At 29.2% G+C, this 12777-nt stretch overlaps 5 protein-coding genes across 5 annotated transcripts; 1 reads left to right on the plus strand and 4 right to left on the minus strand.

Moving 5' to 3' along the window:
• Positions 1 to 49: 49 nt before the first annotated feature.
• UBP7 (ubiquitin-specific protease UBP7) lies at positions 50 to 3880 on the minus strand (the record flags this gene model as incomplete). The annotated part of the gene is made up of 1 exon (XM_064857773.1): positions 50 to 3880. One exon carries the CDS (start codon positions 3878 to 3880, stop codon positions 50 to 52), a length of 3831 nt encoding a protein of 1276 aa, XP_064715611.1.
• Positions 3881 to 4560: 680 nt separating this feature from the next.
• ATG44 (mitofissin) lies at positions 4561 to 4827 on the minus strand (the record flags this gene model as incomplete). Its single annotated transcript, XM_064857774.1, has 1 exon — positions 4561 to 4827. A coding segment is annotated over one exon (267 nt), but the record flags the coding sequence as incomplete, so codon positions are not given.
• A 613-nt stretch (positions 4828 to 5440) lies between these two features.
• Positions 5441 to 6082, plus strand: COA1 (Coa1p; the record flags this gene model as incomplete). The annotated part of the gene is made up of 1 exon (XM_064857775.1): positions 5441 to 6082. The coding sequence occupies one exon, from the start codon at positions 5441 to 5443 to the stop codon at positions 6080 to 6082; it is 642 nt and encodes a 213-aa protein (XP_064715613.1).
• Positions 6083 to 6679: 597 nt separating this feature from the next.
• Positions 6680 to 11419, minus strand: BNR1 (formin BNR1; the record flags this gene model as incomplete). Its single annotated transcript, XM_064857776.1, has 1 exon — positions 6680 to 11419. The coding sequence occupies one exon, from the start codon at positions 11417 to 11419 to the stop codon at positions 6680 to 6682; it is 4740 nt and encodes a 1579-aa protein (XP_064715614.1).
• Positions 11420 to 11850: 431 nt separating this feature from the next.
• On the minus strand, positions 11851 to 12489 carry SMU2 (Smu2p; the record flags this gene model as incomplete). Its single annotated transcript, XM_064857777.1, has 1 exon — positions 11851 to 12489. One exon carries the CDS (start codon positions 12487 to 12489, stop codon positions 11851 to 11853), a length of 639 nt encoding a protein of 212 aa, XP_064715615.1.
• Between the last annotated feature and the right edge of the window lie 288 nt (positions 12490 to 12777).

Genomic DNA, 12777 nt, shown 5'->3' on the forward strand with positions numbered 1-12777 from the left:
TGTAAAAGGCATAATCCAATGTTTTATCAGTATATAATTCATCTTTTTTCTACCCCATTCTTTCATAAAATAACACATAAACATCATTACTGGATATTTTAGTAATGCCTTTCTTCAAATCACCATGATTTGTTTCTTCTTTGACAACTTCATCATCGAAATAATACCATTTTTGTTCATCGGATTCAAGACTATGATTAACCTCTTTATTGACTAATGACGTGTAATGCCCCGATATCAGATTACCTGTATGATTAACCAGTCCATATAATTTATATTTTACTGTTTTACCATTTTTAGTTGGAATCTTCAATATTAATGGATAAGTGATTATTGTATCATTTTTCTTAGTTAAATCATAATAAAACCTTGACAAATGAATCACCAAAGTTTTTGGTAATGATATAAAATTTAAAGTTTTCACTGTGATTAATTTTTTAGTCTTCCATTGTTTCATTTCTTCTTTTATCTCTTTCATTTCCTCCTTTTGTGCCATTTTTTCCAACTTCAAAAATTCTTTTTCTTCTTTTTTTTTATTTCCAGCATTGTTATCATTACTATTGGTAATGGGTTTACCATTATGGTTATTGCTATTTGCAGTACTACTATTACCTCCAAGGACACTAAATGGGGATAATGAACGACTTATCTTGTGTGATGATTTTAACGTATCACGTCCATTATTAGAATTATTGTGGTGATCATGGTGGCGGGAAAACCTAAATAATCCACTTTTACGAAATGACGAAGAAGATGAAGATGAGGATAAAGGAGAAGATAATAGAAGTGCATTTTTGGATGAAGAATTTGATTGCTCCTTTATCAGTTGTTTCGTGATTTTATTTTTCTCTACCATTGTTTTATAATCATTTGTTACTTTACAACAATGTGGACATTCCCAAGCATTTTCGCCTGAAAGAATTTCATCACTTGTATACATATTCAAGCAATCTTCCAATTTGACCCTTTTATTTTTAGAAAAAGTGGAACCTGAAGGTTTTGGAATTGCCAATGATAACACATAAAAAGTAGAATAATTAAATGATGAATGACCACATCTTTGGCATTGTAGACTATGCTCTATTTGTCCTTGGAAAATATCATCAATGGGTGATAGCCCATTTCCAATTACATTTTTGTCAAACCACCTTTTATAGTCTTTTGTTTCTACGTTTAATTGATTCTCATCATATAACATTAAATTTGGATATGCATTGACAACTTCATCCTGATTTGATAATTCATCATGCAATTTATCTAATACTAGCATTAAGAACTCAGTAGTATCCTGTTGATCATCCGGAATCTTTAAATCTGGTCTGAAAATGTTACAAATTTTTAAAAAGGATATGGGAACTACCGAACAACCACCATTCAAATACATTTTTTTAAATAGTAGATAAAATCCATTTGACAATTGTGGTAAATTCGATTTATTTGACTTTAAAAACTTTTTATAAATTGACGATATGAAAAGATTTCTGAATTCTTTTGTAGCAAACAAACATTGTATCATACTATTAATGTAACATGTATTACCAAGATTTCTTAGCCCAGTAATAGATAATGAAACATAGATATTTGGATTTTTTTCAATAGTTGGAATAGTATATGTCCTTTGAATAATGTTTGTATTATCAGTAGTTATATTATCAGTATCTTTATATTTATTATTATTGATTTTAGGAATTTGTTTATTCTTCTGCAATGTATAACGTTTGGCCAATGTTGTTGATACTAAAGGAATATTATCTAGTTTTTTTTCTACTTGCAATAACTGTCTTTCCTGGCCATAATATCCTTTATTTAATTGATTATATGGAACAGTATATGTATCATTTGATGTAATGGACAGTGCAGGTGATTGTGATGGAGACGGTATAGCAGACGTATAATTATCAATAGTTCCTCCAGAGAAGAAAGGATATTCCCTAGATACAAGAGAACTGTCAATTTGTACCCTTGGTGGTATTTTTGGTACTACTTCTGGAGATTTAGGAACTAAAGTAGGTGGAGGAGGCGGAGGTCTTTTTCTAATTCTTATTGGAACTTCCAATGGTTTCCATTGATTATCTATAGTAGGTGGGAAAGGTTGTTTTTTAACAGAGTGTGTAGTAGATTTTTTGGTAGAATTACTAATTGCAGAATTATCAGAGACCTGTGATCTATAAAGATAATCTGATATTTTAATATCATAATTCTTGGAATAAGTTGTAATAACTTTTTTCCATTTTTCATAACCACCTAATAAACTAGTGGGTACACATTTCAATTTTCTTAATTTTGATGTAATCAACAGATAGAAAAAGGTAAAATGATAATCAAATTTCAATTTCATAAAAGTTTTCATGTCACTATAATATACGATATAATCGAATTGATCTCTCCTTTCAAACAAATCTAAGTTTGGAACATTTCTTGATTTCAAGATTGTCTCTAATTTCTCCATTTCATAAATAGGTAAATTGGTTGTATGATCCCATAGAAGATGTGGATCGATATGGACCAAAGAGCTTGCTAATATATGGCTATACTGAAACCTTGCATCTGTTCTAAGATCTATCAATAGGATTTTTTTGTTATAATTTTTATTTGAGATTAATGAGAAGAGTTCAGGTGCTGTAATGATAGATTGCTTTTGTAGCCGATCTAAGGATTGTATAAAACTATTAGATTCATCATAAAACTTGCTATTCTTTGAAGTTTCATCTGTGTCCAACATATAAACCGAATGGTAAGAATTCTTTCTATGAGTCAAAGATCTATCGGCTGTAAATGAAAGATCTGTATTTGTGTCTGCGTTTGGCGAGACGTTATAATTATCTGTATAAGTAGGATTAAATATAGGGGGACCAGTGGAAGAAAGAGGAACAAAGGATGATAGACTTTGATTTCTTTTCTTTACAACATTGTGAACATTATATGTATTATCAAGAAAATTTTCTTGTTTCCCAGGGAATGATGAAGGTCCTTGAAAAGGTATAGGTGGAGGCGAATGAGATGGAGGAGATAACATGATAGAATTATCTATCTCTTTATTAAGTTTTAGCTCATAGTCATTAGTATCTTTATCGAAATCCGAGGAAGATATAAAGGCTGCTACTTTCAATTGATCATTTGGCTCTAAATTTGGAGCTTTCCAAAGATAAGGATTTTGGTCTTCTGAATCTTCTGAATCAGATTCCATTGATAAGTTTCTAAGGTTATTATTTACAGTTTCAGTACCTCTACTGGATTCATTATGACATAAACCTGTATTAGTAGTGATTGTTGTTGTTGTTGTCATCGTAGTAGTATCGTTATTATTAGAAGGAGTAACATTGGGTGAATGATTATTTTGATTGTACGGTACAGAATATGATCTTTTCCTAGAATTAGTTATCAAATTGTTGCAATAAGGATTATTGGCAATGCTATTGTCTGTTGTTGATAAAGTAAAATTATTCTCTAAAATGGTTTCAACTTCGTTTTTAACCATTAAACACACGTTAGTCATGTTCAATTGAGACTCATATAAAGTTTTAACATCTTTATAGATAGTATAAGATTTATTTTTTGATTGGAATTGGATAGACTGTGGCATAATTAAGTAGATATAGAAACAGCCTATTATAAACGAATGTAAAGCATCATTTTGAGAAGTAGAGCTTATGGTGTTACTATTGTTACTATCTGAGTGATACAAAAATTTCAAATACAGCTCGAACAGATATTCAGTATGTTCTAATAAATCAATCAATCTTTGTAATTTCAATTGTGGATAGGAATGCAAAATGTCATTATTATAAATTTCTCGTACCCTTTTCAATAATACATCCGAATATTCTGGTGTAAATAAAACATGATGATCGTTCAAATCAAAATTGTCTACTATTGACATAACTATTTTTTTTTTTTTTTTTTTGTGAAATAACAGATATATTGGAAGAATGAGGATAGTAGCAACTGCAGTGGGAAAATAGAAAAGGATGTATATAGCGAGATCAATTGACCTTAGTTGAAATGTAACAAAAAAAAAAAAGAGAAAATAAATAAATAAATAAAAAAGAGATTAAGAGATAACAATGTATATATGGTACTATTCGTAGGACGTTTTAAAGTTTTTAGAGGGTGCCAGTCAATAATTGCTCGAAGATCAGAGGATGTTCCATGCGATAAGTCATCGATTTCCGCCTTTCCTTCGCTCATCCCCCCCCCCCCTCTTCCTATTCCTGTTTCTGTTTCTGTTCACCATTCCCTCGCACACACCAATTGAAAGATCTTCTAATAAACGTAGAGAGTTGAATGAAAAACAAAACAAAAATAAAAAAAAAGAAACGCATCGGAAGTACATCCATACACCCGAGATCTTCTTTTTTGTATCATGTGGTAGCGTCTAGAATATTGAACACACAAAATTGTTCGATTTGTCAAGACACAGGTGATCTGTAGGTAATATATGATAAACTTTCACCCTGTATGGTAAAATGGATGACTAGGTGTGATAGAGAATATATTATGTAAAATATCCACACTTAAATACATATATATAGGAATATAAATGCAGATAAAATAACCATCTTATCTTCTTTCAAAATATTTCGATGAACCTAGGGTGGCTACTAAGTAATCATAAAATGATTCACCAACACTGAAATATTTGGCCAAATATCTTTTGGCTGTTGGATGCCAATCTCCATTATCCTGGTTATGTTTTGTTTTATTGGATATTATTGTAGATTGCTCTAGTCTATTTAAATCGAATTGTAAACCTGTGTTGCGTCTAATGCCTGCTAGTAAAGTGGATACTAAAAGGAAATCAACTCCAATATGTATTAATTTTCCAGTCTAGTTATAAATATCTTATTAGTTTAATTAAAACATAATCTCATGCCATATATGATATTAGATTACTCTGTTTTTTTTTTTTGTTTTGTTTATACATGTTAGTAATTAGAGTCCATATTTAGGGCGTTAAGAAGGAGTTAATTCATTGAACATTACATACTAAAGCCATTGTTAAGGAATCCTTTATGTATATTTATGTGCAGAAATGATCTCACTATTCTTCACTCAATCTTCTTTTGCTTCTACTTCTACTTCTTTCTTTCTCTCTTTCTCTCTCTCTCTCTCACTTCAGTGATCTCCACTCTAACTTAATTTCATGATTTCTTTGTAAAGGAGTAACCATGAAATTTTCAGAATGAAAACTCCAGAAGGGGAAAACATCTGCTAAACTAGAAATCAAAAGAATATTCAGAATACTAGAATGTCAAAAAAAAAGTTTGTATAATAAAATATCCCCCTGTTAGAGAGAAACTACAGAATATACATGTATATAGGTATATAGAACAGCAAACAATAATTATAATCCAGCCAATAAGTAGCACCCAATTGAAAATAAAATAAGAAGAGGATTAAAGTTAGTGTAATCATAGAATAACATAACACCATATTAAATATGCTATCAATCTCAAAGAAATCTTTAGTATCTGTTAACTCTAAAAATGTTATGAAGCATTTGTCTTATAATAGATCATACTCCTCTTTCATTACAATATCCACCAAAACTTCCTCATTTCCTTTTTTGTCCTTATACCCTCTAATTAACAAATCGGTAATATCTAATACTAGGTACAACTCAACATCTACCCCACCGACAATAAAATATGGTAAGCCATTAAGAATAGATAGAGAATTACCTGATCCAACTAAAGAACAGAGAAAACTAATGGCCAGTTTTATTCTTTTTGGTGGTATCATGGTCACTGCATTAGCAGTCATCTTCAATTATGAAAAGACTGAAAATGCTATCGTCACTAACACTTTATACCAATTACGTAGATCTGAGAAAATTAGAGATTTGATCGGGGAGAATATAGAATTTGATGGATTAATACCTTGGGTATATGGTCAGTTGAACCCAATGGCCGGTAAGGTTAATATTAGATTCTATATTAAGGGGAATAAGAATAAGTCAGGTGAGATTAAATTGGTTGCAGATAGATCAAATAAGGATCAAGAATTTTTGATTCATGAATGGTCCTTAACTGTAGATGGACAACGATTCGATTTATTGGAGGAAAATTCTTCTTTCTTATAGAAAATATATATAAATGGCTTTATCTGTACTTCTACCGTACCCCCCCCCCCCCCATCATTTTTCATTTGGTTTGATCTTTTTTTTTTATTATTTTGATTATTCTTTGTAAATAAATAAGTATACATATATATATATATGTATATGTATATATGGCTTTTTGTATGTCTTCAGTGTCTTCATCAATGAAAAAATATCTTTCTTCTCAATTTTGACATCTAATTCATTATTTACCTTTTTGAAAGCCCTAATTTGTGCCAATAATACTATTTTTTTTTTGTATCCTTCCTTATCTGTGCCAGTATTCCAATGTCTTTTTGATCTTTCCTTCTCTGATCATATTCAGTTTTTGTTATTATTATAATAAATAATGCTAAACACATAAGTAATGGTTGTGATTATATATATTTATTATCTAATTGAAAATAAATTTAAACATTTTTTTCTATATATCTGGATGCGTTTAATATTCTTATTTTCTTTTTCCTGCTTTTAATACTATATTTGTGGTAGTGATTTTAAATCACTTATCATATGGACTCACATTCTTGCCACAGATGCATTCATAGGAATATACGTGAATAATTCAACAGCGAATATTTATATGTTTTGAATGTTGTTTAACATGGTCTGTGCTCTTTTTAATAATGCAGGTTTCTTATCATCAGCATCGTTACCATTATGATGCTTTTCATTATTATTACCATTATAATTTGCATCTTTTTGTTTGATTTTACTTGTAAGCTTTTTTTCGTCTCTTTTCTTTCTAGTAACCAACTTATTGTTTTCACTTACTTTGTTATTACTAATAATATCACTAATATCATGTCTACTAGTCCTATTCTTAATTTTCTCCACATCGCGTAATTTAGTTAATAATATATCAATTTTCCTTATACTAATCTCATTGCCTTCTTTTGTTGATTTTTCACCCACTTTCTCCTCTTCTACCTCCTCACCATCAATTAATATCTGAGATTTATTTCTTTCATTATATAGTCTTTCCATTTCTTCTTTTTCAACATTTTCTTTATTACATTTCTTAAATAATTGTATAAACTCAATAAATTGTTGGAAAAATTTGTTTCTAACCTCAACATCTTTATAATCTTCTCCATAATATTTAACCAACTCCTCCATATCACTCAAGGTTAATTCCAGTCGATCCTTTAATAAATCACTTTTATTTTTTGCTCTATTAGTCTTATATTTCACTTTCTTCAATATTTGATCTCTCGGGTCTAAATCATCAGGATTTGATAATTTACCTCTCGTTACACTATAATACATAGAATTAATCTTAGCACAATATTCATTGCATTCTAGTTCAAGTTGATCAATTGTAGTTCTACCCATATCTTCCACAGCATCTAAATCTCTTAAAAATGACATTAATTCAGGGTATTTGTTCCTAATACAACTTTCAATAAAATGTAGAAATGAATTATTGTTATCAACACTTGATTTAATAAAAATTAATTTGTTCAATGAACTGATTTTAATTCCTTCCACTCTTTTTACATTCATGTAGTTCCCAATTTCCATAATCATATACAATATATTTTTAAACGCTTCACTTTTTTTTAACTGTGAAATAGCAGTATCAATTTTTTGCAATTTATAAATCAAATCATAGTAATCTTTTTCATAAGTAGACAGCACTAAAAGGCATTTGGATCTAATCCCCCAGTACGACCGCATTCTATAACAGAGTTTCAAAAATATTTCGTCTGCTCTTTCTAAAATAGGTAAATCTTCCTTAACCTCATCTTTCATATATGGTTCATATTTTCTAACCAAACTAGGCGCAATGTTGGTCAATTCTTCCTTTGAAAAAAATTCTAATACAGATACATTTTTAATGATTGCATTATCACAATTCATTACTTTATTCACAAACTCATCCACAGTTAAATTAGAAAACATGTGCAAGTTTATACCAAATTGTTGTTGCAAATCTCTTGACAGATATGACACAGTTGATTTATTATTCAGAGCATTACTATCTTTCCCATTATTAAAATCGTTATTTAAATTATTGTTACCCTTCATTTTTAAAGTAATATTTTCTTTAATCCTGAATTTCTCTTCAATCTCTGTCAAGATCCCATTCATTTGTAGTTCCTTTGATATAACTCTTCTACTATTGAAATCCTCCCATAATGTGCCGCTTACATTTTCTATTTTATCCCAATGTATTTGTTTCAATCTTATTGAAATTGGCTTAATCAAAGCCATAGATAATGCAGCTGGATTGGGTTGGCTTTTAGTTGGTGATTTAACAGACGATGATTCCTTCATATCTGATTTTTTTAATGAAGACGGTAAAGGTGGAGGTGGAGGAGGTAATGGTATAGATTGACTTGTTTCTTCTTTTATTAATGTATTTGAATTTTTTGAAGACGATGAAACAGCTTTGGCAAATAAAAGAGGCAATGGGGGCGGTGATGGAGGTGGTGCTGGTAATGTCTTTATCTCAGTGTTAATTGTATTCTTGCCTTTTGGCGTTTCTGTGGACATGTCTGTTTTTTCTTCATTAGTGTCTTCATTAATAAGTGATATTATTGACAAGTTTTTTGGGAGGGGTGGAGGTGGAGGAGGTGGGGCAAAAGGAAGAGATATTGGAGATTCAGAAATTGTACTGGAAATAACGAATGACTCAGACTTTTCGGTATTTGAAAAAATTGCTAAATTTGATGGTAAAGGAGGTGCAGACAATACAGTAGTAGGTATGTGCGTCTTTGAAGAATCAGAATTCAGACTAGTTTCTGTCTTAGTATTATTATCTATGTTTAGTAACTGTACCTTTGTATTATCTTTAATAGAGGGAGATACATTGTTTAATATATTATTAGAGACCAAGCCGTATGTAGAATTTCTAAGGAGGTAATATGTTTCATTTATTGGAGATCCATTTGTCCAGGGCATATTGTTTTCATTATTGAATACTGAATTACTATTTACTCTGCTGTATTCTAGTGATGTATTATCACCCATAGATAGATCATTAATAGAATCTGTGCTTAGTAACGAAGAAGTTGAAGTGAGAAATCGACTACCAAAAATTGTTGGCTCATTGACTAACGATGGTGTTGATTGTGGAAGAGAATTTAATGCAGCTGACAAGGTTGGTAGAGATAGCCTTGGCAGAGAACGTGACAAAGTAGGAGATATACAATCCTGTGTTTCATAATCCTTATGTTGGTTAACATCTTGCTTTCTTGACATTTTTGTATGTAAATTTAACCTTGTATCAATAGTAGTTATCGATGACTTATTTTTTGGATCCAAATATATTTTATCCACACTTGTAAGACAAGATGTTTTATAAGGAGTAGAAATAAAAGATTTTGGTTGTGATATAATATTTGTATTTAAAATTGTTGAGTCTGTTCTTGCAGATCCTATTTGATTGTTAAGATCATGGTGGCCAGAATTAACTGGTGTTTGGGGAAAGGGATTGTCATTACTAGTCGAAGTATGAGTTCTATTGTCTGATTGTTTTAAAATTGAGGACAAAGAATTTATTCTTTGACTACTTTTCATAGAACTTTTTCTTTGTAGAGCTTGAATATCTCTTTTCTTGTTGAATGGGTTTTTCATTGTCTCAAACAAAGTGGAATGACTCTTAGTGTTACTATTATAGCTGCCGCTATGATGATTTTTCATATTATTGGTAACTTGATCAGTATACCATCTTTGATGGGTATTTATTCTTTCGATTTCATTATTTAATTTTCGTAATTGATCCTCTAATCTTCGATTTTGTAAAGTCAAGGATTCCAAATCGTTATCTTTTTCATCTAGTAGAAGATTAGCTTGTTTTAATTCTTGTAATACCATGTTATTATCATTTTGTAGGATGGTTAAATCTTGCAAAGATTCTAATTTTAAAGTTAATTTTTGAATTTTTACCTTTGATTGACGTAATTGTTCCATAGCTCTTTTGGCAATTTCATCGGATTGCAAATTATCCATTAATTTTTCTATATAATCTTTAAAGCCTTTATCTGATGCAATTTTGAGGTTTGAATTTGGTTTGTCATTATTTTCGAGATTGAAATAATTTGATATGTAATTAATAGATTTAAATAAATTTATTGATTCATCATACGGGTTTTTATCTATAAACTTAACTAGATGATCAAATATGTCATTTAAATGTGTTTGTAAAGGTGTATTATCTGTTCTTTCCAATAAAAATGTTAAATCTTTATTATATGTAGATAATTGATTGAATAATGAATCATCTACAGTTTGATTTTTTTGTAGTAATATCGTCTTCTCAATATCTTTGAAATATCGAATCTTTTGATTAATCTGAGACAGATCAAATGTCAATGCATCTCTTAACGAATCAAGCTGATAAAAAAAGTCATGTATTTTGTTTATTTTTAATTGTTTCAATATGATATATTTTGTAGTTATGGAATGAAATGAATTAATTAAATTTATAAATAAATCTAATGATAATAAGATGAATTTAGGTATTAATTCGTTAACCCTGCCGAGATGAACTATTTTATTGATACTATTATTAATTGATATCGGAGATGAAGCAATAACCAACAACTCATTTAATTGTTGAATCCACAACGATAAATCATCTTGAATGATATTCCAAATTATTTCATTGACATTAAAATTTCTAGGAATAAAATTAAAATCAAATAACTGTAATAAAAGCAATAAAGCATGACATCTCAATTTTATAGATTGAAAATTATCACCACGGTTGATAATTGATAAAATCCACTGGAACCAGGGATATTTAGAATCTGTCTCATCTCTAATCAGAAGTATATTCATAATTTCAGGGTATTTTAAAAAATATTTAAATATTGATTGAAAACAATTTAATACAATAAATTCCCATTTCATATTGTTAATAAGGTACGGTATTAATTCACTGATAAATTTATGTAACACAGTTTGATTATTCTGAACAAAATATTGAACATTACTTTCATATCTTAGTTGTCTTTCCCATTGATGTAAAAAACTAGTAATATAATCTTCGCTAAACAAATCCCAATTAGAAGTAGTTACTTCCAATTCTCGACATAACCAACCATTGACTGTATCAGATGAAAATAGAGAAGTATCCTCATTAATATTACTATTATTATCTTTATTATTATTATGTATACTACCGTTATTTATAGTAGAGTTACCCTTCTCTTCTTTAATGTCTTCTATTTGATTTGATTTTTTCAACAAATTTGAATCGGACTTATTTCTTAATTTAAATGAATATAATCTCTTTTTAAACTTTGTATTATTTGTGTATGGTACTGTATTTATCTCATTGATAATTGTTGATCTTTTTTTGTCATTCATTTGTCATAGAACAATATGATATCTATATTTATCTATATGTATATGAAACAGATCACTTTGAGACAATTTGAATGCAGTAGATATGTGGGTGTAGATAGATAGATAAAAATGTAAGCAAAAAGTCAAATAAATGATTTATTTGAGCAAATATTAATGTAGGGAATGTATAACCTTTGGTTCTTCTCTCTTTTTTGTATGTCTTGTATAGTGGTAATATATTCAAAACCACAGCGGTTATTTACAAAAAAATATAAATATATGTATTTTTTTTTTCGATTCTCTAAGGTGTAGATTTTTTTTACTCCCCAGAACCCACCTTTCTACAATATTTATAAGTGAGATGATGCAAACAGATAAATAACCATATAGCTATACAAGTGTATTATGTTTTTGTTGTGATTTTTTATATATTCAAAAGTTTTATATATATGCTATTTAAATTGGTTATAGAAAGTTTTATGAAGATGCATATAGTTATTGAAATCTTTGGGGGATTGAGTCGTTAAAATGTCATGGTTCACAGCTAAGTAATTTAATTGTGATACTATATATGTTTTCTCAGGATCATCTAATTTGCATTTCTTATTGAAATTATTAATTAAATAACTATATTCAAGTGAATCTGATACATTTTGATCATTTTTTTGATTTAGTAACCGTATTGGATGACTAGGATAATCATTTGGAATTACTACTACGTATCTATTGTTAATTTTATTATTCAAAGTAAAACCATATTGAGTAGATTGTTTGTCATCCCTAAATAATCTGAATTGTTTATTTGATAAAAGAGTTTGACATTGCTTAATAGCTTTTGATCTTTGTGAATTGTTAGTACTTGGTGAAACAGATGAGGGGGTTGTTTTTTTGGGCTTATTAAATTTACGTTTGTGCCTACTATCCTTATTTGCAGATGTGGTGGTGGTATCTTTACGGTTGTGTTGTATCTTATCCTTATTCTTATGCTTATTCTTGTTTTTGTTATGCAGTTTTATTGTTTTCTTCTGTCCGTTAGATACTTTGGCAATGGTTGTGGTTGTATTAGTGCTGTCATTATGTTCAACATTCATCGCATACACTAACAATAAGTCACGTTATTCCTCAGTAAATGTAGATATAGCCCTTCTGTTTCTGTTTCTTCTTCTTCTTATTCTTCTATTTTTTTTTTCTTAAAGTGAATCACTGTTGATACTGAAAAAAAAAAACATATGCAATCTTTTCATAGATCATAAGAATGATAGTGATAATAATAAAGATGATGTTAACTATCCAATATGTTTTTACAAGCTTTACCTCAATGTTGAAATTAAATCAGATATATAAAAATACAAAAAAAAAAGGAAAAAGAAAAAAGAAGC

Source organism: Arxiozyma heterogenica (assembly GCF_036370985.1).
Source record: "Arxiozyma heterogenica strain weizmannii chromosome Unknown scaffold_15, whole genome shotgun sequence".
NCBI classification, from domain to species: domain Eukaryota; kingdom Fungi; phylum Ascomycota; class Saccharomycetes; order Saccharomycetales; family Saccharomycetaceae; genus Arxiozyma; species Arxiozyma heterogenica.